Consider the following 25,323-nt stretch of genomic DNA (forward strand, 5'->3'; position numbering starts at 1 on the left):
TGCAGGAAATAAACTCAGATTTATCAGAAGAAAACATGAAGAATCTGTAGAATCTGTTTGCATACTGTGGCCTGACAGGATTTTTTGTGTGTTCTTTTTAAGCTTGAATGCACTAATCTATACAGGAAACCTGATCCTATGTTCTTACTGACCTTATATGAAATCTGAATGGTTTATATTTCTGCTTTTCAGTTTAATCCTCCAGCACTCTCACACACCACATGGACACATCCAAACATCAAATGAGTCTAACAGAAAACTCAGCAGTGATTACAGTCACACCCTCCTGCGTCTCATCGATCAGCAGAGATACTGATCGGTTTCATTTTCATTTGAAGAGCTGAGAATATGCAGCATCTGTTCAGTAGGTCAAAAGGAAGTTTTATTTCTCTCAATAAAGGTTACACAAAAAACAATGGATCTTAAATAGAATCAAACAATAAAATTAGAACATACAGACAGAAGCTGTTTGCTGCACACAGTAAACACAGCAACAGTTCAGCAAGTGCATTTTTTGTTTCCTCTGCAGACTAACAGAGCCATGTCTGTGTTCAACAGACACTTTATATTAAAACATATTTTTGATCATCCAAAAAACAAACAAACCAAGACTTAAAAGAAAAAGGAGATCCTACAAAAGAAGTACATCTGTAGTCATGGTACTATAGTCAGCATAGGAAAAACTTATATGAAGTTTAAATAAGTGAATCATTTTAAACATGTATATAATCATAAAGATTTAAAACTAATTTAGTAAAGATAACTAACACAAAGATCCATCCCTTTTCTTCTGCTTATCCATCTTAGGATTGTGGCTGAGCCAATCCAGCTGTCACAGAGTACGAGCCCTTCACAGGGCTAAAACAAAGACAGACATTCACACATACAGCGGATTTCATTTCACCAGTTACACTAACACAGCTCCAATTCCTGCCACTGAGGAAGCCGAAGAAGTTGGAGTGATAACAGAGAATGGAAATTCGTTTCAGGGAAAATTCTGGAAGTCTAATCAAATACAGCTTTGAAAGAGCTAAGCAGTTTGCTGGGTGACATGCTTCTTGAACAAGTCATTGCTGTGTGGTCGATGGTGTAGGCATACTGCTCCTCCAGGGCATCCTCCTCAAGGTTCATTTTCTCATTTTTAGATTTGCTCAAACAGGCAGTGAGATGGAGCGTGGCTTGAAACCTGGAAAAAGAGAGCACAACAGACAGAGCCAAGGAGACAACGAAGAATGGGATAGCTCCTTTACTCTTTCCTGTGTACGGGATGACGATGCGGTTTCTCCCAGGTTTGCCATGCGTATTCTCGAGAAACTCAAATTTATTCCACGCATCATCTTTGGGTTGTTTTAGAGGTCCCAGCATGATGTTGGGAATCTTTCGATCTCCAGCTTTCTTCATTGAGTTCCACTCATTTGGAAGTTTGGTGGGTCGATGTTTCTGTTTGCAGTCATCTTTTTTTATACAGTAAAAAACTCTGTGCTTAGGCTCCATGAGTCCTGTAGCAACACCATACGCTGCATCAGCAGTGATGACGCAGTTCCAGGGAGAGTACAGGACGATGTCAGTGATGGCGGGCAGAGTCAGCAGACAGCTGGCTGGGATCATGGAGCCCGTGATTGATCCATGTGCCACAAAGGTGATGTCAACGGTGTTGGAGTGGTTCTTCTTTTCTTCCTTTTCAAGCTTTATTCTCAATAGGTGAAACAAGTCCAACAGTTTGAAGAAGGCCTCAAAGTCTGAGTTTTCTTTCAGCCACCGCTTGATGACTTTATGTTCACACTTTTGTCTTTCAATCAATGTATCTATCAATGTTTTCTTTTCCTCGTGGTTCCTGTGTTTGTTTTCTATGCAGCGTTGAACCACGACTAACCTCTGAATCATTTTTCTGAAAGAGAAATTACAGATAAATAATAAAGCCATATAATCAGTTTTAGTGATGTATCTTTAAAAGCATCAGTACAGTTTGAATCCAGTTTTAACCATTTTTTTTCAAAAACTACAAATTTTTAACACTCACTTCATTTCCTGAAGTTCTCTTTCCATCTTTTCATAAGCAGTCTGTATGCCTTGTGCAGTCTCTCTCAGGTGCTTACAGTTTTCTGTCTCACAGTCATCCAGGTTTAAACAATCGAAAATTAGCTCTGGAATTGAGACTACAAGTCCAACTGCTCCTCCTGCAATCTGCCCATAAAGACATAAACATGACCTAAAACTGTTCAAAAATTACATGAATTATGATGAAAATCCTGAGGATAGAAACCTTACGGAAAATTGTCATTTGCATACAAACTTGGTTGTTATATACTAAATAAATATTAGAAAAGGTTGTTAAGCTTGACTGCTGTTTGTTGAAACTTCTTTTGATTTTAACAAAATTTAACCTCATATTGAAACCAACAAGTTTTTAAAATAATTTCATCTTAACAACAATCTGGGGGACTTGAGTCTTCCCTTTTTAACTAGTCTGACTTTAAAGTTGAAGTCAACTTCATATAAGACATTTAAACAGAAAGACCACTGATAAAAGTGCTGCACAAGAATCCATAAAACAATTAGGAAACTTTATCTTTTGCAAAAATTAGTGTCTGAGCAAGTATGGAAACATCTCACACCTTCACACCATTTTGAAAAATGTACAGCTGAGAGAGGATGACTTGCCTGTAAAAAGCCTACCGGTTAGATATATCAATCTGAATTTGAAGCAAGGGTTCACTATGATCAGTACAGATATATCCGTCTAGCAAACTTATTACAAATAAAAGCTTTGTACATAACTATACACAACCCTCAGGTTCTTGTAAAGAACTGGTTCCCAGTATATTGGCAGACTAACAGACTATCCTGCATATCGGTTCTTGTGCTCTCACTACGATCAGCTGATTTCAGTTTGTGTTTCAGAGGAACACAAAAGAATAAGAGCCCGATGGTAAAGCGAGGACTGCTCCAGGACAGAAACAACTGCATTATATTGTTAACGCAACTTCAGCTCTTCACAAGCACCTGCACAGACAGCATGCTATCACGACAAAGACGGGAAATACCTTCAACATTTGACAAAGCAGCATGTAATTTTTTGCATGAATGTAATACTGCTTAGTGATGGTAGTGACTCTCAAAGTGAAGCTAATGCGAATCGATAAGTAATATCCATAATGGAATTGGAATTGCTTAATTCTTATCAATTCCCATCCCTAGCTGTCATGTACCTTTTACTGGAGAGCCTTTCATCTAGCCACTTTATAATACAGACTTCATAGGTCGAGTGCTGCAGAAAAGGTTGCACTTCTAAAATGTTATTTTCTCTCCACAGAGCCACACTGGAGCTGACATTGTGTTCTTGGTCACATCCTTGATTAAGGTCCTTCTACCCGGATCTCTCAGATGTAGTGGGCGCCCAGCACTAGGAAGAGTGTTGTCACTTTTAAACTTCCTCCATTTACAGATTATGGAGGCTGCTGTGCTGACTGGGACCTTCAGTGCTACAGAAATGTTTCTGTATTCTTCTTTGCCTCGATAAAATCCTATCTTGGATTTCATTATTTAGTTTGTGCTCTGACATGAACTATCAATGATGGGACCTTATATCTGTGCTGAATACTTATGTACATGTTATATTTTCGTTTTTTATTTCTAATACATTTACAAGATTTTCAAGAAAACTTTTTTCACTTTCTCATTATCAGCTATCGCTTGTAGATGTCATAAGATTTAGGACTATTCGATCTTCTAAAGCTCTCAGAATTTTTTTCTGTCCCCGGATATATATGATCCACATTTTTTTGTTTTTTAAAAAGCCCAACTTCATAGATTTTGGAGTACATTTTATCATTTTCTTTGATACTTACACGTCCAGCTGCTTTTGCAGCTAATTTTGCTCCCACAGAAGTGACCAACTCCGTCACAAGTTTTGAAAGTAGTGGTAGTCCCAGAGCTGAACTCTGCAGAAGAGATCGTTTCTCTTGGTGCATAGTCATATTCAGCAAACTGATGCTTTCATGTAATATCAGTCCCTCTTCCACTGCCATCACTCTCAGGATTTGCTCCATAACATATTTCCTTCCAGATTCAGCTGCATTGGAATGAGCCTGTGTTGTCTTCTGTCCTTCTTTTGCTAAACTTATAATGGGCTTTTGAAAGGTATTTTCAACTTTCTCAATCTCCTCTGCAATCATGCGTGCCTCATTCATGATGCGACTTGATATGACAGCATTGGCAACCTCTGAACCTGCATTGTTAGCCAGAGCTAACCCAGATGCCACTGCTCCTCCTATAGCTAGTACGGGTATTGCCAGGCCACCTGTAAAGATTGATAGGATGCCTGCTGCTGTCATGGCAACTGCACCACCTACAGATACAGAGCTTCCAACAACCTTACTGATGTTCACGTTCTTCTTATGTTTCCTCAGCTCAGCAGCCAGCGAGTTCAGCTTTTCTACAGATTTTTTCTGTAGATCCACCCACTTGTTGATTGCATTGAGGAAATTATTAGCACTCATGATGGGATCACAGTGAGGTCAGCAGCTCTAAAACAGGGACAGAACAATATGGGAGAAAGACAAATCCACAGCAATAAAAATTTCACAAATATAGTCTTTATTTGGTAACACTTAATAAGAACTCTATACTATTAATCATTAGTAAGGTATTAGTAAATATTTAATTAATAATTTATAAAGCATTACTCCAACTTAGTATGTTTTTAAAAAAAAGCATGGCTATAAATGTTGAGTCTTGAGACAGACTAGTGATTTTTCCAGGATGCAGCCCACCTATCACCCTGTGGCAGCCCGGATAAGTTCAAGACCCTGATGGGGACCTTACATTGGATAAAGAAAAGATGGTGAAATTGATGCAGCAGATTTCCATGGAATCTCAAAACCCCAGTCTGTATAAAACTGAAATTTGAAGACTTTCAGTCTCAAGCATCTCTAGACCCAGCGGTCTTAGCTTATTATAGGCCAATCTCCAACCTTGCTTTCATATCAGAAATTCTTGAAAGAGTAGTTGTCAAACAGCTAACAGATCATCTGCAGAGGAATGGCTTATCTGAAGAGTTTCAGTCAGGTTTCAGAGCTCATCACAGCACAGAAACAGCTTTAGTGACACTGTTCCAAAAAATAGTAATGTCAAAGTATCTTACTGTATATTTTACAGTTTTGTACTGTCTTTTTAGGATATCATTAAATTTACATAAGTAGACAGTGAACTTAGATGTCAAAGGTAAAATAACATAACATCACTGTAAATATAGTAAAACACAATTTACTTGTTTTTTAAATATTTTTTTTGTACATAAGCATATTTAGATTGTAAAAATACATCCAGAAATGTATCATAATTTCACGAATATTTGTCTATTATGTGAGAGAATGATCTGTTAAATTCAAATGTAATACTATGGAAAAATATATAAAATTATCGAAAATTAATGAGAATAATCAATAATTAAGGGAGTATTTGAAATATAATTTTGCTGAAAATTTCATGTCACCTATGTCTGATTCAATAATTCAGAGGTAACAAGTGAAAATATAATTAATAGGAATAAAAACTAAAAAAAACATATTGTGGCGTGTTGGGGGAACAGCTAGTTCTCTCCCATCATGCCTTGGGACATGTGCTGCTGTTTAGATGTTCTTGTTTTATTGTTTATGGTTAGTTACTTTTAACTGTTATCTTGAATGTTGTGTTTACGCCGTGGTGCAGAGTCACTGACAGTTGTTGTGTTGTAGAGGGAGTGCTGTACCATGAGTGACTTCTGTTGTGCTGTTGTTGAACCTTGAGGCACATTGTAGCACCGGAAAGTGTTTTAATAAAGAGCTCTCTACCAGCTTGGGGTTGAATAACAAGCTCAATCTCTCTCTGTGAGCTTCTTTGTTTAGATTCCTCTGCATGCCACAATTTAAAACATTGCATGGCCACGCTGTGCTAACGTTATATGTTTTGAAAAAGAAATATAGAGGTAGGAATTGCAAGTAATATAAATAACATGACGCTAAGCGTTGGCCAATGAATGTGAACTAACAACCACAAGGTCGCGGGTATGGCTGCAGTGTAGGAAAAAATCCTAATATAAAAGTATTTTACTGTGCATTTTACAGTAATGTTCTGTTCTTCTAGAATATCATTAAAGTTACGTAAATAGACTGTGACTTCAAATTTCAAATGTAAATTAACGTTAAATCACTGTAATGTAATGAAACATAATTGTCATGATTATTAAATGTATCTGTCTGTACATATGCATATTTAGATTGTTAAAATACATTCACAAATGTATCATGATTTCACAAATATCTGTCCGTTATTTGAAAGATCGAACTGTTGTATTCAAATGTAATGCTATGGAAAAGTATATAACATGATCCCTATAAGCTTGTGTTACATCACATAAGTATTATTATCATTGCTAGTTAGGGCGATCGTGGCTCAAGAGTTGGCAGTTTGCCTTGTGATCAGAAGGTTGCCGGTTTGAGCCCTGGCTCGGACACTCTCGGTCGTTGTGTCCGTGGTCAAGACTCTTCACCTACTGGTGATGGCCAGAGGGGCCGCTGGTGCGATATGGCAGCCTCGCCTCTGTCCCAGGGCATGCAATCCATTATTATTTAAACCAACTGTTAACTGTATATTTCTGGACATTTACGTATTATTATTCATATTGCCACATTCATTGACCTTGTTTATAGGTAATTTCATTGTTTGATCACGTTAAAATGTTCCTAATTTAATGTCTAAAAGCACTTGAAAAAGGCAAAATCCCATGTAAAATTAGCGCAACAAACTCTATTTTCATTACTGAAAATGACCGTATTTTTATGGGACAGTTATTTTCTGTTATTTTACGGTTGTATTTTGGTGCCCCAGCTGCCGGAATATTACTGGTTTTTTAAGATGTTTTTTTTTCCTATTTATAGATGATTTCATTGTTTAATGACATTAACATGTTCCTAATTTAATGTTTAGCAACACTTGAAAATGGCGAGATCCCATGTCAAATTAGCGCAACTAATTGTATTTTCATTACTGGAAATAACCATATTTTTATGCGGGAGTTATTTTCTGTAATTATACGGTCGTATTTTGGCGCCCCAGCTGCCGGAATATCACCGTTTTTTCAAGATGCTTTTTCTAACAGTGGAAGGTTACAAATTCTTATGGCCTCTGACAGTGGACTCATCTTTGTGCTTGTCTTGCTAGACCTCAGTGCAGCGTTCGATACTGTCGACCATAATATCCTATTAGAGCGAACAGAGTATGCTGCAGGTATTACAGGTACTGTGCTGCAGTTGTATTTTTAAAAAATAAATTTTTTATCATATCTATCTAATAAACTCCAATTTGTTAATGTAAATGTAGAGTCCTCTTCACACACTAAGGTCAATTAGTTGTTAACAGATTTCCTGCAGCTTTTGGATGTGAGAGAGATCAAGATGGCGCCTGTGTCGTGCTCGTCTGTCACTGTCAGCTTTGTTTGTTTTTATATTACTCCTGTCATGTGCCACTCAGGAAATCGGGTATATACTGGTGTACGATCGCCAGTCGCTTCTGAATCTCTGAAGTTCTGGACAAAATACTGTTAGAATTTCTAATGGAGGACAGAAGTCCTGGTTCCCGCTGCTGTCACAAATCCCAACTTGCCTATGCCCTGCTGTCATGCTACCTCCCCGGCGACGGCGTCGGAGCAGGCACAGTGGTCGGCTGGTTAAACTCAAGCCCTCTTTGGTGCATCATCCCACTACCATCAAAGGAATACATAGATTATTTCCTGGAGTTTTTGTGCATCAACGTTTCCTGGACCCTGTGGATTCCTGCAGGATGACACTGCTCCTTTGCAGTGTTGGGCAAGTTACTTTGAAAAAGTAATTCAATTATAGTTACTAGTTACGTCTTCAAAAAGTAACTGAGTTAGTAACTGAGTTACAGTATTCTAAAAGTAATTAATTACTTGAAAAGTAACTATTGCGTTACTTAAAAAAACGTTTAACCCTCTGGGGTCCAGGGTAGAATTGGCCATTTTTTACTACTCTTGATTTTCCCTCCACATTTTACCTTTAAAAACTATTTACTTTGCCTTGTTTGGTGTCATTCTTTTTAGCGCAACCTCACGTGCCTGAATTTACAGTTATGTTCTCATTTTGACATACTGTATTAACACAATTGATCTAAAATCAGACAAAAAACATAACATCAGAGTAGAAAAAGTTATATTTTTACTGTAACAACCACAAACATGTTTAATGATAATATTTCATAACTTCAAATGCAAATATAAATTGTCAATTTTTAAATCCTATGCACAAGTTTTGCAAACAACAAAGTTATTTGCATCCATTTACCTTTTATCTTGATTTTTAAAATAACCATTTCAAACTATTTACAGAACAATCAGCTGTTCTTCAATAAGATGCCACACAAATTATTTGTGCCACTCCAAAAAAATCATTTCTGTCCACTATAAAGGAGAACATCACAGCCTGATACCTGCAGGTCTGACAGCAGCAGGTGTGTCACTCCTGTTTCTACCTGGAGACAGCAGTCGCCTCATTGTTCTGACACACAACACAAAACTATCCACAACTCTACACACTAACTACACAAGACAACACATTAACTGCAAACTCCAAACATGCTAAACGTCACAAATCTCTCACATCTCAAAACTCTCTCTCTCTTTTTCTGCTCTCTCTCTCTTTCTGCTCTCTATCTCTCTCTCTCTCTCTCACACTCTCTCTCTCTCTCTCTCTCTCTCTCGCCGTCACTCCTAAAACTTCCAGTGGTTTGTTTTGTTTTTTTGCTCATAAGCAGAGAGTGCTTGCTAGCGCTAACGTGGCGAAACTGTTGAGGAAAAAACGCCGCATATATATTGTTTATCATGACTCTGGTTTTACGTGGCCTATCGACAAAATGTATAAACTGGTATATGTCACCTTGTTGCTTTGTCTTTAAGTGGTCATGTGATTGGCTTACCACGACTACTTTATTCTTCCTCAGTCAAACAGCAGCACTCATGCGATTGTTTTGCCCCTGAGCTCCAGGTGTTGTGCTAGACAGTGACCGTGATTGCCGTCCGCGGGAGCGCGCAGCTGCTTAAAGCTGTAGCGTCCAGATTACTTACAGCTACTTGGGTGCAGCTGATATAAGATGCAGTAAGCTGAACACAGCTTCAACCGTCTGTTTGTTGAAAAATAGTAACGGACCGCGTTTCCTTGTTAGTAACTGTAACGCCGTTGTAACGATAGGAATAGTAATTAGTTAGATTACTTGTTACTGAAAAAAGTAACGCCGTTAGTAATGCCATTACTTGTAACACCGTTATTCCCATCACTGCTCCTTTGTGACCCCTGTCCTCCTTGGCTCAATGTATGCCACGTGAACCTCTGCAATCTGAGGCTGCTGTGTCGGGCATCCTATTCTGCTGATGCTCATACCTCTGCCCCAGCTCCTGTCAGGATTGACCTGATAAATGCTAGATCGCTGATGAATAAATCTTTTATTCTGAATGAGTTATTTACCTCCTGAAACCTGGACTGAGTCTTGGTTTAACACTGGTGAGTCCGGTAGTTTATTGAAACTTTTACCAGTGGGTTGTTCCTCTTTTAACACACCAAGGACATCAGGGAGAGGAGGAGGTACGGCGGTTGTTTTTGCCGTTATTTATCGTTCCCCTAAATACAATAAAAATTTCATAAATGACTTCTGGCAGAATTCTATCATTCTGTCAAGTGTGCAGCACTTTGTGTTTAGATGGGAGGTGTTCTGAAAGTGTTATATAAATAAATTGCTTGGTTGCTTGCTTGCTTAATTGTGGAGTATTCTTCACTCACTATGTGTTAATAGACCTCTCTGCACTGAATCATACTTGTTATTAATCTCTGGCTCTATTCCACAGCATGTCCTTTATCCTGTCTTCCTTCTCTTACCCCAACCAGTGACAGCAGATGGCCGCCCCTCCCTGAGCCTGGTTCTGCTTAAGGTTTCATCCTGTTAAAAGGGAGTTTTCCCTTCCCACTGTTGCCAAAGTGCTTGCTCATAGGGGGTCATATGATGGATTTATTTCTGTATGTATTGTTGTAAGGTCTACCTGTCAGGGTCCTGGGTTTTTTTGACCCTGTATTTTGAGTTTTCCTGCGTTTATGTTATTTTGTATTATGAATCATGTCTTAAGTTCTTAGTGCTAGTCTTTAATTATATTATAGGGTCTAGCTTCTTGTGCTCCTTGTTTAGTAATTTTTCCTCTGTGTAGCTGACTCCTGTGTCTCTCTCTGTGTGTCTGAGTGTATATAGTAAGAATAAGAATAAGAACAACTTTATTTATCCCGAGGGAAATTCTTTTGTCATGTACATGCTCAAAGCAGCAGGAGAGACAGAGGAACAGATGAATAAGATATAAGATATACAATATATACAATAAGAAAAGTAGTGTACAGTAATATACAGTAGGATAGTGCAAGACATAGTATCGGATAACTCTAACGAAGTAATAAATATAACTATATCCTGGTGAATAAATAACTTAACTATCACTGCAGGCGATTCTAGAAAGTGACAAAGTATTGTGCAATAGAATAAACGGAGTAGCAGCGTATGATGGGGGGATGGAAACAAATATTCAATACGTACTCTTGGGTAATATTGCACGGTCTGGGAGGGAACAGAATAACATACAGGGAGTGCAGAATTATTAGGCAAATGAGTATTTTGTCCACATCATCCTCTTCATGCATGTTGTCTTACTCCAAGCTGTATAGGCTCGAAAGCCTACTACCAATTAAGCATATTAGGTGATGTGCATCTCTGTAATGAGAAGGGGTGTGGTCTAATGACATCAACACCCTATATCAGGTGTGCATAATTATTAGGCAACTTCCTTTCCTTTGGCAAATTGGGTCAAAAGAAGGACTTGACAGGCTCAGAAAAGTCAAAAATAGTGAGATATCTTGCAGAGGGATGCAGCAGTCTTAAAATTGCAAAGCTTCTGAAGCGTGATCATCGAACAATCAAGCGTTTCATTCAAAATAGTCAACAGGGTCGCAAGAAGCGTGTGGAAAAACCAAGGCGCAAAATAACTGCCCATGAACTGAGAAAGTCAAGCGTGCAGCTGCCAAGATGCCACTTGCCACCTGTTTGGCCATATTTCAGAGCTGCAACATCACTGGAGTGCCCAAAAGCACAAGGTGTGCAATACTCAGAGACATGGCCAAGGTAAGAAAGGCTGAAAGACGACCACCACTGAACAAGACACAAGCTGAAACGTCAAGACTGGGCCAAGAAATATCTCAAGACTGATTTTTCTAAGGTTTTATGGACTGATGAAATGAGAGTGAGTCTTGATGGGCCAGATGGATGGGCCCGTGGCTGGATTGGTAAAGGGCAGAGAGCTCCAGTCCGACTCAGACGCCAGCAAGGTGGAGGTGGAGTACTGGTTTGGGCTGGTATCATCAAAGATGAGCTTGTGGGGCCTTTTCGGGTTGAGGATGGAGTCAAGCTCAACTCCCAGTCCTACTGCCAGTTTCTGGAAGACACCTTCTTCAAGCAGTGGTACAGGAAGAAGTCTGCATCCTTCAAGAAAAACATGATTTTCATGCAGGACAATGCTCCATCACACGCCGTCCAAGTACTCCACAGCGTGGCTGGCAAGAAAGGGTATAAAAGAAGAAAAACTAATGACATGGCCTCCTTGTTCACCTGATCTGAACCCCATTGAGAACCTGTGGTCCATCATCAAATGTGAGATTTACAAGGAGGAAAACAGTACACCTCTCTGAACAGTGTCTGGGAGGCTGTGGTTGCTGCTGCACGCAATGTTGATGGTGAACAGATCAAAACACTGACAGAATCCATGGATGGCAGGCTTTTGAGTGTCCTTACAAAGAAAGGTGGCTATATTGGTCGCTGATTTGTTTTTGTTTTGTTTTGAATGTCAGAAATGTATATTTGTGAATGTGGAGATGTTATATTGGTTTCACTGGTGAAAATAAATAATCGAAATGGGTATATATTTGTTTTTTGTTAAGTTGCCTAATAATTATGCACAGTAATAGTCACCTGCACACACAGATATCCCCCTAAAATAGCTAAAACTAAAAACAAACTAAAAACTACTTCCAAAAACATTCAGCTTTGATATTAATGAGTTTTTTGGGTTCATTGAGAACATGGTTGTTGTTCAATAATAAAATTATTCCTCAAAAATACAACTTGCCTAATAATTCTGCACTCCCTGTAGGTAATCGTCTCAGGAAAATCACCTACAGAGTGAGGAAGAGTTAAACAGTCTTATAGCCACTGGTACAAAGGATTTACTGTGGCGGTCAGTTCTGCATTTCGGGGCAATGAGTCTTTTGCTGCGTTTGCTCCGATGGTCCATTATGGGGGTGTGCATGGGGTGGGAGGGATTGTCCATGATAGAAAGAAGCTTTTTTAACATTCTCCTCTCAGACACCTCCTCCAGGTTCTCCAGTCTGACACCCAGGACAGAACCAGCCTTTCTAATCAGTTTGTTCAGCCTGTTGGTATCAGCTGTCTTCACCCCACTTCCCCAGCACACAGCTGCAAAGAACACTACGCTCTCCAACACCGAGTGATAGAACATGGTCAGCATTTTCCTACCAACATTGAAGGACCTGAGTCGCCTCAGTAGGAAAAGCCGACTCTGCCCTTTTTTGAAGATAGCATTGGTGTTCTTGGTCCAGTCCAGTTTACAGTCCAAGTGTACCCCCAGGTACCAGTAGTCCTCAACGATCTCCACATCAGTCCCTCTGATGTGACAGGGTTAGGAGGAGGAGCCTGCTTCCTAAAGTCCATAATCAGTCCCTTTGTCTTTCTGATGTTAAATTGTAGGTGGTTTAGCTCACACCACTCGACAAAGCTGTCCACCACACTCCTGTACTCCTCCTCCTCCATCCCTGATAGAGCCCACAATGGCAGAGTCATCTGAGAGTTTCTGCAGATGACATGACTGAGACTTGTACCTGAAGTCAGATGTGTAGAGGGTGAAGAGGAAGGGTGATAGGACCGTCCCCTGCAGTGCCCCCGTGCTGCTCAGGATGTTATCGAGCGGCAGCTCTTCAGTCGGACATGCTGTGGTCGACTTGTTAAATAGTCCGTAATCCAACCAACCAGTGGGGCGTCGACCTGCATTTCCGTGAGCTTATTCCCCAGCAGTGATGGTCTCATTGTGTTAAAAGCACTGGAGAGGTCAAAGAACATGACCCTCACAGTGCTCCCAACAATGTCCAGGTGAGAATAAGCCTGGTCCAGCAGCTAGATGATGGCATCCTCCACGCCAATACGAGGCTGATAAGCAAACTGCAGGGGGTCCAGCCAAGGCTCCATCAGCAGACGCAGATGTTTCAGGATGAGTCTCTCCAGCGTCTTCATGACATGTGAGGTCAGAGCCACTGGCCTGTAGTCACCGAGGGTCGACGGGTTGATCTTTTTAGGGACAGGAACCACGCAGGATTGCTTCCAGAGTGATGGGACTCTCTGCATTTCCAGGCTCATGTTGAAGATCCGTTGTAGAACTCCAGACAGCTGGGAAGCACAGCACCTGAGGGCCCTGGGACTGACACCATCAGGGCCAGCAGCTTTGCTGGAGTGGAGTCTGCCCAATTCTTTTTTGATGTCATCTGCTGAGAGGGACAGGGTGAGACAGTCTGAGGGGGCAGGAGAGGGGGGAGGCGAAAGGAGAAGATGGGAAGAGCTGTGTGGAGACAGGAGATGCAGGGCAGTCAAACCTATTGAAGTGCAGATTAAGGTTGTTAACACTTTCGACGTCCCCATCCATCCCAACACCTCTCTTTTGTCTCAGGCCAGTGATAGCCCGCATTCCATTCCACACCTCCCTGGTGTTGTTTTCCTGCAGTTTGTTTTCCAGCCTCCGTCTGTAGGACTCTTCAATCTTGGCTTTCAGCTCCTTCTGCACCAGTTTCAGCTGATCTCTGTCACCATTTCTGAAAGTTCTTTTTTTCTTGTTCAGGGTTGCTTTGATGTCTTTGGTGACCCAGGGTTTATTGTTGGGAAAGCACAGAATGGTTTCTTTGGGGACCACAGTGTCCACACAGAAGTTGATATAATCTGTAACACAGCCTGTCAGATTGTCAATATTGTCCTGATTGGAATCACAAAGAACATCCCAGTCAGTTGACTCCAAGCATCCCTGCAGAGTCTCTTCCGACTCCCTTGTCCATGTTGTAACCCTTTTTGTGGCTGCAGGTTGTCTCTGAACGGCAGGTCTGTAAAGGGGCTGGAGGTAGACCAGGTTGTGATCAGCCCTGCCCAGAGGAGGGAGAGGGCTGGAGGTGTATGCCTCAGTGGCATTGGCATAAAAAAGGTCCAGTGTTTGATTGTCTCTTGTTTTGCAGTCCACATACTGCTTGAATGTAGGCTGAACAGTGGAGAGGTTTGTGTGGTTAAAATGATGTGATGGATAAAGGATAAAGGAGGATTAGAAGTAACTAACTTTCAGCACTACTTCTTAGCCAACAGGCTTCAGTTTATCTCATGATGGCTAAAACATATCTTCTTAGATGAACCTTGGCTAGATGTAGAACAAGCACTTTGCAATAATCTAGAGATTTCAGATCTACCATTTATCAGCTCAAACATCCAACGACAGGAATGCTTCAAAAGCGTCAACATCAGCTCTTCTCTGACAGCATGGTGGGAGTTTCTGAAGTTGACAGAGTCTTCATTAATCCCATGCAAACGTACACCTATCTGGAACAACCCTGACATATTACAAAACAATAATATGATAAACTTTTCAGATTGGAGTGGTAAAGGAATCAAATATTTAGAACATATTAGAAGGAACAGAATTTATTTCATTTGACAGACTAGTTACACAATATGGGATCAACAAGAAAAGTTGTAGTCCCTCTCCCTCCTCTGGGCAGGGCTGATCACAACCTGGTCTAGTTCCAGTAGTCTGGAAAATGAGTGGATGATGGGGTGGGTGCAGTTTTCTCTGTGGTGGGGTCAGGTGGACTGTCCCGGGCTCTGTGGGGCCGGGCGGCGCTGCTGCACTGGGCCCCAGTCCGGATGGGCCTGGGCCCCCTTTCCCTGGCGGGTTGCAGAGTATGGGGGTACCTACTGGGGTCAGCGGGGGAGCTGGCCCCAGGGAGGGGTCACTTGCCCCTCCCTTCCTTCCCTCCCCACCTTCAGCTGCCTCCCTCTTCCCGCCCCACCACAATCACCCAAACATGCAGGGCCTTGGGGTAGGGGTGTGTCACCAGGGTGCAGAGGAGGCATCCCCCCCTCTGTCCCCTTCTGGCTGCCTCTGCCTCAATTTTATCCCACAACTTAGACATTCACATTACTCACACTCTCATTACACATACATATAGGATCTTGGGGGTGGGCACGCTACACGGAATCCAAATTACCATCAGGGTGTACACCTCACCCCTGGCGTCGTTGCCCACCTCTAAATTTTCAATATACGTAGACATAGAGAGCTAGCAGGAGGGGCTATGCGCTTACCTGCTGCTCTCTTGCAGGTAGCTCCATGCCCTCCTGGGTTTTAAATGCACCTTAGAACACACATACATCAACACTACATATGAGCGGGTGGAGGGAGGGGAGGTTTGGAGTCTTCTCACACCCCCGTTCTCTGCAGCCTGCTAGAGCGGGGGGGCTAGGAGGAGGAGCTGGCCATCCGACTGGGGTCTGGAATGTGGGGCCTCCCTGCTGCTGCGGAGTTGGGGCGGTCTGCTTCTCCCCACCGCAGGGAAAAGGGTAACACCAACTGGGTCTGGGTGCAGTTTCCCCCTCCAGGGGCAAGGGTACCCAGACCCGGTTCTTAGAGTACGCTTGGGGAGAGTGATTGTGTGTACAGCGTCTCTTTATGTCTGTCTCCACGTTGGTTGAGTGTGGAGTAATTGCTTATGAGAGCATGAGGGTGGGAATGGATGTTTGTATCTGTGTGTGCCTGTATGTCTGTGTCTATATGTTAGGTTGGGTATCAGACGCCACCTCTCTGGGGACATCTCAGGCCCTCCAAGGTTTGGAGGCCTATCTCCCCCCACCACTTCCCCTGCCGGTGGCGGACGCCCTCAGACATCGGTGCGTTGGTGGTTCTTTGTGTCCGGGGATGGGCGCCCAGGTACCCACCGGCTCACTCCTTGGCGGCTGCTTGTCGGGGCCTGGAGCCTGGGGCTCGCTCGGGCCACTTCAGAGGTGGGGTGCCCTCGGCCTCTCGGCCTGGGGCTCGGTCACTCAGGCACAGCTGGCTGCTGGCGGAGCTCACGGGCACGTCAATGTAACCCCCCCTGGCTCCTGCTCTGCTGAGTGACCCCTCATCTGGGACTCTCCTCAGCTCTTTCTGGGATAGTGGCGCGGCTGCCCCTCTGTTGGTCTTCCTTGGTCTCTTGTGTTCTGGGGGCCTCTGGATGTCTGGAGTTTTGATCTCCTCCATACCTGCTTCATGCCCTGGAGGACGGGGCAGTGGCCCCCCACACTCTCTAGCAGATCATTACATGAAGGAACCTTTTAAAAATACAAGCGCGTTCATGCTCACAGGTGCACACACGGGTGCTCACACACACAAACTACACCCTTTTTGGCTCCTACCTCAAAGCACACTGTGCGCTGTCGATCTTACGTGCTGCACCATAATGTTTAATATTTAGTATTTACTGTCATATTCCCATATATCATTGTGATCTTGTTTATTACTCTCATTTTCTTCTGCTTGCTTTCTTTTTTTCTCAACAGGTGATCCAGGTGATCGATATATGTATTTTTTGTCTGCTTATTTTGTTGGTTTTTGTTTTTGCCCTTTTCCCCGTCCCTCTTCCTAACTGGTTTTCTTTCCTCTTTCTTTCTCCCTTTCTTTCCCCAGTCAAGTCTGTCCCGTATTCAGCAAATGAAAATAAAATAAACAATAAAAGGTGAATCAAATGGACCATTACGGCAAGGCTGGGATGGTCAATTTGGTAAAGTAAATCCGTTGGGCATCTTTCTTCGCCTTTAGACAGTAATTCTGATGGCAAAAGAGCCAAACGGGACAGGCAAAAAAAAAAAAAAAAAAAAAAAAAAAAATAAAATGATGTGATGGGAATTTCCGCTCTTTTTAGAGAACCGGCTCTTTCAGCTTCCAATCTGCTCCCAACCGGCTCTTCAGGTTGTTTTGTTGCATTAATTAATTTATTATCAACGACAATATAAAATTATGCACAAAAGGAATTACTAATGTAAAAAAACCATGGTTTTATTTATATATGTTTATATATAAATATATTTAAATAAAGCACGTACAAACTCCCAAACAAGTACAAACTCCAAAGCACATACCAACTTCAAAACACATTGCTAGCGTGAACTGAACTTCCAAAACAGAGCTACCTAGATCACTTAAATTACACAATTGAAAGCATATGTGTATTGTTTGCGAATGTTTTCAGAAACGCTCATATATATTCAAATAATTAAAAGAAAATGTTCATTTACCTGTGTTAGATTTGTATTGTTGATTGTCATTTATGCTTAGAGATATTTACTCATATATGCTTAGAGGTATATAATCATTTGTAGATTGAAAGAATGTCTCATCCTAGGAGGTCTGTAACAACTCTGTGTAGCATGAAGAGGGGAGTGCGTTCACTCCTCTTCAGAGTGTTCTGGCATAGATCACACACCTCCTAGGAGAGGTCGTATCTTCTCTTGCTGATATATGGTATAGCAAACATACGTATATCTGTTTGAGTCTAAGAGCCTTTTGTTTAGATGGACCGCTAGACTCCTGGCACCAGCTTTGGGGAGTCTTCACGGGGTCATATCTCGACCCCACGCACACACACACACACATACACGCTTACACAAAATCACAGGCAAGGTACTCTTTGTGTGTATGTATACGTCATATGTTAATGAACCTATGCATATTCATGTAACCACAATAAAAGAGCAGTGTTATGGGAGAGCGGACGAGAGTCTGACGGAGGTCAAGTAGGTGGAACGACACTTGGCTCCAGGCAGGCCTCCCTCATGCATGAGTAAAACAAAGAACTTTGCCTACTTCGTGTCTTGCTTGCTGTGTAATTACATTGCCTTTAACGTTCCAGCGAATAGGTTTAAGCTACAAACCTATCAACCTGTTACTACCACACACCAAATCCAGTCGTTGGTACTTCCTGGCTTGTGTAGCCACTAGGTAACAAAAGCTCAACACTGCCCAAAGCATCCTGGAACACTTTCGTTGTGATCTGGAGTTTGCACGTGTTTTGGAGTTTGTACGTGCTTCAGATTTTGTACGTTTAGGAGTTTTGTACGTGTTTTGGAGTTTGTATGTGCTTTGTCTCTAGGGGCCACTGTAAATATACTTTTATTTATTCACTCCACATGAAATGTAATGTTATATAGGCCTTAGATGATTTTTTGGGAGTGTTTTCCTGCTTGGAATTGCATACATAGGATTCTCTGCAGGAATAAACTTTCTGAATACTTTAACTTCCACAATTGAAAATAGTTGTGTTGTCCCTGGCTGTCTTTCTCTCTCTTTCCCTCCTGTGCTACTGCGAGTGTAACTACCCCCCCCCCCACCCCCGCTCTCTGCTCAGCGCAAGCACAAGGCTCACGTGTGGAGTGAAGTGGAAAAAAAGAAAAAAGAGAGGGGGAGGGAGAAAAAAAACAAAACACGGCTCCTGTTACGCCCCACTTAAAAATGAAGTGTTGACTGGGGTGGGGGGTAACACAAAGTTTCGACCGACACACCACTAAATATAGTTATGTGAGTTCTTGTGCCCTGTCTCCACTCCTTATGTTCCATGTTTCCCTCATCCCGTCATGTCTGTACTCTCTCTCATGTTCCTCCATGTTCTCTCTCTCCCCTCACTCCAGTATGTCTCGGTGTCCTCCCAGTTTTGTCACATGTAATTTCCCTCAGCCCCCCCCCCCCAGCTGTTCCGTTTGCCCTGTTCACTTTGTGCATTTATTGTCGGCGCTCACCTCCGTTTGTTGTTGCATCGTACCCTCATCTCCTCACGCTGTGTTCTCCTCCGTGCTCCTAGTTCCCTTTGTTCCCAGTGTAGCTCCCCCGTGTCTTTGGTTTTTGACTTGAGTCCCTTGTTTATAGCTCGTGTTAGTATGTTTTTCCAGCAATAAAGCTGCCGTTTTGAGTTCATCCCTCCCCACGTAGGAGTCCTGCATTTGGGTTCTATTTCCTGCCTGCCACACAGCGAATCATGACAGAACCACGGGACCACGACATGGACCCAGTGGACTTGCCCGGGGAGAGCGATCTCGCCCGTATCCTTGGCCTGGTGAGAAGGATAACCCACACATCGGCTCTAAGGGTGATGGCTGTGGGAAGCGACCCTTGAGCGGAATCCTAATTTCCGCCAGGTCAAAGGCTTCATGGACCTGATTGAGGATCTCGAAAAAACCTCAGGAGGTAATTCAAGCTCAGGAGCCAGCTGCCTGCTTCCACTATCGGGAATCTCCACTGAAGCCGTGACAGCAGTGGACCGAGCTCTCCCCAATGCAGCAGTGGCAAAGCAAGAAGCTCTCCGAAACACAGCAGCGAGCACGGCAGCGAGCACGGCAAACTGGGCCGGTTTTTGACAGACAAATATGAGGGGGCAGACAGAAATGTAAATGAGGCACAAGGTGGCAATGGAGGCAAGAAAGGTGTGGTGGTTGGGTGGGGTGTTCTGGATTAGGGCTGCCATAAACAATTATCTTGATAGTCGACTAGTCACAGATTATTTTGCAATTAGTCGACTAATCAGACCAATCATCCATTGGACTTAAAACGTACAGCTTATTGCACCAGCATGCATCTGCTCTTATATTACTATCATTAACTTACAGCTTGAAGTGTTTAAGGTATGTGCTAACTAAAAATAAAGACAAGATGATAGTTTATTAAAATTTTAATTCAATTTTCAGATTGTCTCGGTGGAGCCTAATAAACTCGGCCGTCTGCTCCTTGCTGTCTAAAATATAAAAGGACACTGGAGTAAATTCTCGACCATCTCAAATTTCTGTTTAATCAGTTTTCTGTTTGATGTTTATTAAGCTGTGTGAAAACTATAACTTTAATCTCAGCCAAACCGATTTACTCACAAACAAATAAAACACTGAAAAAAGCCAAACAATAACATTTTTAAGTTATCTAAGTGATTTAACCTGAGTAGCGAAAGACCGCGGGGGATTTGTCGAAAATGATGTTAAAAGTTAAAAGTTTTGTGACCCAGAAAGAGTAATAAGAATGATATTAAAACTAAGTAGCTGCCGCCATTGCTGGAAACTGGAATTGGCTGGGTCACGCTATGAATTCTGGGACAGGTTGGGCCACGAAGGATACACCCGACCCGTCCTTCCAATCTGGGGAAAAGGAGGATGGATTTGTCGGCAGCATTTGGAGGAGTCTCCTAATTTGGACAGCCTTCGTCGTGTTGTTGTACGTAATCGGCTGACAAATGTGGCCCCTGAAGGATGTGGCCCCTAAGTTTGGACACAGCTATGATACCGGAGACTGCTTCTTCTTATTCTTTGGAGTTTAGCTGGACTCCTTGTACATGCATTGCTGCCATCTTCTTTTTCAGTCCGTTATTACACTCTTAAATCCTACTACTTTTTCCTGTGTCTTTCAGGGTCTCACTTATTGTCGGCTATGCGGACCAAGCTCTTACAACTGTTGTATAAGAACACCAAGTCTACAAAACATATGCAGAATTATTGGGCAAACTGACATGCACCCTTAAGTATCCTCGAGAGGGTAAAGAGTTGATCTACTCTTCTATGACCTGCCATAAACTTTCCCAAAACTGAGTTTTTCCTCAGCCAGTAGAGGAGACCATGCACTTTTCTTTCAGAACACCACTGAAAGACTTAATTTATTTCTGGAGCACTTTATTACTGAACCAGGCTATATACTGGCTTTTCTGACTAAAGCTAATTGATTACAAATGAGAGGAACGTTGACCATGTACAATGGCAATAAAAGGCTACCCTAGTCTAACTTGAGCAACAAATTAAAGAAATTCCTTACTCTTAGACATCCGAAGATATCATCCATGCAAAGCAGGATGCTAGGAACCCAACCTAAGATTAATTCAAGTATTTTAATATAGTGATAATATCAAAATGTGCTAAAACATCAACATTACCTTATTGTTATGAGGTTATTAAAATTTTAACTCTTTTAAAATTACCTTTTTATTGCTAGCAGATTATCATATTGTTACTAAGGTATTACAGTACTATTACTAATTGGTTTGCCTCATAGGCATGTCTTCATGTCTACCTTATTACCCACAGTTTTTTGGCCATTATTATCCATTGCATAAACTTCTGTGCAATATTACTCAGCTGTAACCACTGTCCCTACCATGTTGGTATCTCTCTCTCTCTCTCTCTCTCTCTCTCTCTCTAATTTATATACGTATGTAAAAAAGAAAAAGAAGAAAAAAAAGCCCTCTCACCCATGCAGTGTGGGACATCGAGTTATAGGCCTTCTATCTTTAAAGCTCGGGTCCAAATGGAGACGCCTCCCATGGTGGTGGACAATGACCGAGCTAAGATCCTTTGGACTTCCAGATACAGAGGGACAATATGGTGGTGCATCTTCTTTTTGTTTTGCATATTTTCATTTCTATTATTGTGTTGTGGTTTGCAGTGTTTAGTGTTGTTTCACATTAAAAAAACTGATCTGTCTCAGTTTTTAAATATCCAAATTTCCCATCGAGGGGGCCAATGTGCATTTATTATTTTTCACATTGTTGGTTCAGTCACTACCAGATCAACTGCCCATTTGCGCATGTGCGAAGGTAACTCTACTCGGACAAACTACCCGAAATGCGGTGACAGAAACATTTTAGGGATTTTGTCATTCTGCACTCCAGACACGTTAACTGCGTTAAAAATTTTAATCGCGTTGACTGTGCATTAATGCGTTGGTTTTGACAGCACTATTTGAAGTTATTGAAGTTATTTGAAGTGCCTCAGTAATGCTAGGCTTTTATTAATAAGTGTTAATAAATGGATATGTATCTATCTATATATATGTGTGTGTATATATATATATATTGTTAGAATGAAGTTATTTGAAGTGCCTCAGTAATGCTAGGCTTTTATTAATAAGTGTTATAAAGTTATATCGTGTAGTATTAAGTGGACATGGCCCTAAAGACTCTAAAGACTCTATAAAGACTCTCGCCCACGCTTGTTGATAACAGGGAACCATCTGCTAGTGGAAATCTACTAGAAGGGAGTAGGGCAAGGTCGCAGCCTCACCGGAGCTGAGAAAGATGTGTTGCAGCTAATAGACAATAACCTATGAATATGCTATGCAACGTGAATGCCTGTGTAACACCGTTGTTTAGACTAGAGTGGGACAAGTTCTGTAATAAAACTGTTAAGTGCCCGTCACCATTATGAGATCTGCGGCAACGTGTCATGCAGGACGTATCTCCCTTCCAGAAGTACTGTGTAAGAGAATAAAGTGTGAAATGGTCTACTGAGTAATATGTTGTCTTCCATCAGATGCCTATGAGGAATCAAAAGAACTTGGTGAAGTGTTGATATTTAACTATATATATATTATTTGGATATTCTGCATCACTTTGTTATTTGTCCATTTCCCGTTTCTGTTGTGAAGACAGCTAACAAGTCTCAACGTAATGCTGATGCAAAGATTCACTTTTAATTTTTTTTTTTAAATATCCCTTGTGTGGTGTTCGTATTTTTGTTACTCAGCCAGTGTTCATGGGTCTGGTGGACCCGCTAGAGTTTTCGCTTTCCAATTAACACTATCAAACAATTTTATGTTAAATTACTCAACAGATGTTTACTTCATCCCAATTATGAGCCATGTGAACAGCAAACATGGTTAATTTTTTCCTTTTACCTTTGTTCGATCACATTTATGAATTAATGTGCTTCTTGTTTTTTTTAATAAAAAGTTATAAAAAAAATTAAAATCAGTTATAATCAAGTGTAAATATCTTTATATCATATTTTGCAGGTTTTGATGGTATATACTGTCTAAAGGGACAGCGGCCTCTAAATGGCATGGGTCTCACAGACCCGAACACCGGACAAGGGATATAGATGGCTGTAACTTTAGATGAGGTCACACAAAATACTTAATTAACAACAAGTGGCTGCCTGGATTAACCATAAATGAAAATATGAAATAAGTATTCATGAAATCTCTATTACCAAAAACAGCAAGCTGATTTCATAATATCTGTATGGATAAATGTAAATCTGATTACACTGATAATCATTTACTTGGACCTCATGAATTTATACCAGGAATAATTAACAGCTTGATGTAAATCTTTACTTAGAATTAATTAATCCATCATTTATAAAGTATAAAAATGCTGTCAGTGAACATGTTATTTATGACCTTATTAAACAAGACAAAAGATTTATATCGACATTTATAAAATTAAAGAGATACTGAATAGGAGTAATGCCTTGTAAAATATGAGTTAGGTTTTTCCTGAAGAACACAAAATTTGAGTCATATTTTTTAATATTTAATTTCTTACCTACACTGGAAATTCACTTGACGTGTATCCTCAAAAGTCTTATATGAGAGCCAATATTCAGGTTTAGTTTATTTATACTAGAATGAAGGAGGAAATGAAATATACTTTTTCTATTGGTTGCTTCAAAATCAGCTGTTACATAAGACACCTACAAGTGAAACAGAAAACAATGTTCTTTACACTGGACATCGTTAATGATTAAACCTCAAAGACCCTTGTTACAGCCCTGGCCATATTTTTTATGTGTTCTGTGCTTTAAGAGTCTGCAGGTCCCCCTTCTAATTGGGTGAGCTGTTTTGGACTTTGACATGGCAGCTGCTGATTGGTTCCATTATCAAGTGAAACGTGAGACTGTGACATAATAGTGTAGGGTTGGGTGTTGGTCATAAATCTATATCCAAGTTAAAATAACTTTACCTACACTAAGAGTTGTTCATCTGCAAAATATTAATTTCCCACACGTGGGACTAATAAAGGTATCTCTTCTTGTCTTATCTTATTAGGCTGTTTATGGCTTGTATATATTTAAGGCTGTAAGCTAGGGTTTTACAATAAAACAAAATGGAAGAAACTGGTTATTTTTTTTGCGTCTCCTGTCTGGCACTTTAGCAAAGAACTAACTGGTTCTCTTTTCAGATTTGTTTTACAGTCAGTGACTTTGGACTTTGGACCATCATCAAGGATGTTTGGATTCCTGTAAACCACCTGATTTACAAAGCCGTACAGTCTGTTGTCTACAAATTACAGGGTTGGCAGTTGAATCACTTGGATCTCTACATGCAAGAGTGTAGCTGAGATTTTGTGTTTTAAATCCCACAAAACAGAATAATCAGTTCAAGCAATTATATGTAGTTAAAATTATTCACATGTGCTGGAGTCTGCCAAAGTCTGGAAGAAGACCCAAACTGTTACCCTTAGATGAGAGAAGGGCCCTTTAGGATGTTAAATTATAACCAAGTCTGCTATGAACTAAAAACTGCTGGACCCAGTTTCAGTTCATACTTTTAACAGTTGCACTTCATTATGATAATTTACTCATGAAAAATATCCTTCTTTGAGTAAAGATTTACTCATCCTTTACTTAGAAGATACCTTAAGTTTGCTGTTTCAAAACAAGGATTACAACATGTGCACCTTAATTTACATAAAACAAATTGAGCAACTTACAATTACACAAAGTGACTACAAATACTTATTTTGGTTGTCTGACGTTATAGCCATTTTATGAATTAAAAAGTTGACAGGGGCAGACCATTATACAATGTGTTTTATTCCAATGATTTATAAAGAATTGACATGTCAGCAAATAGTAATGCACCACTTTCAGTCCACTGTCTTACAGTTCACTGTATCACTTAAAAGATTAAAAACACATTTATTAGAGTTATGTTAAACGTCTTTTTGTGTTTGTTTTAAGCTTCTCGTGTTCCTTCTTCCTGATATTGCTGTCATTAGGAACTGCTGCATCAATCACTACGACCGTCTTCTTCTGTTTGTCCACCACCACTACAGGGAGTGTAGAATTATTAGGCAAGTTGTATTTTTGAGGAATAATCTTATTATTGAACAACAACCATGTTCTCAATGAACCCAAAAAACTCATTAATATCAAAGCTGAATGTTTTTGGAAGTAGTTTTTAGTTTGTTTGTAGTTTTAGCTATTGTTACGGGTTCGAAATTGAGGATGAGAGTAAAACAATGATAGTCCAGAAGAGGTCGGTCAAACAATTGATTTTAATGCACGCAGCGTGGAGAGGTGTAAACTGCAAAACAGTTGTACATCTCTGCCCAAAATACACTCTAGATTGCTTTTATA

General features: G+C 40.9%; 1 protein-coding gene across 2 annotated transcripts; it reads right to left on the reverse strand.

Moving 5' to 3' along the window:
- Positions 1-374: 374 nt before the first annotated feature.
- On the reverse strand, positions 375-23,619 carry LOC120437986. Of its 2 annotated transcripts, none has more exons than XM_039608473.1 (4): positions 23,508-23,619; positions 3,849-4,526; positions 2,021-2,184; positions 375-1,888 (listed from the first exon to the last, which is right to left on the reverse strand). In XM_039608473.1, exons 2-4 carry the CDS (start codon positions 4,497-4,499, stop codon positions 1,006-1,008), a joined length of 1,698 nt encoding a protein of 565 aa, XP_039464407.1. In that variant the 5' UTR covers positions 4,500-4,526; positions 23,508-23,619; the 3' UTR covers positions 375-1,005. The 2 variants fall into 2 exon arrangements, with proteins under 2 accessions (XP_039464407.1, XP_039464408.1); XM_039608474.1 differs by having other exon boundaries at positions 23,512-23,541.
- Positions 23,620-25,323: the final 1,704 nt, after the last annotated feature.

This window comes from Oreochromis aureus, linkage group 3 (assembly GCF_013358895.1).
Source record: "Oreochromis aureus strain Israel breed Guangdong linkage group 3, ZZ_aureus, whole genome shotgun sequence".
In the NCBI taxonomy this organism is placed as follows: domain Eukaryota; kingdom Metazoa; phylum Chordata; class Actinopteri; order Cichliformes; family Cichlidae; genus Oreochromis; species Oreochromis aureus.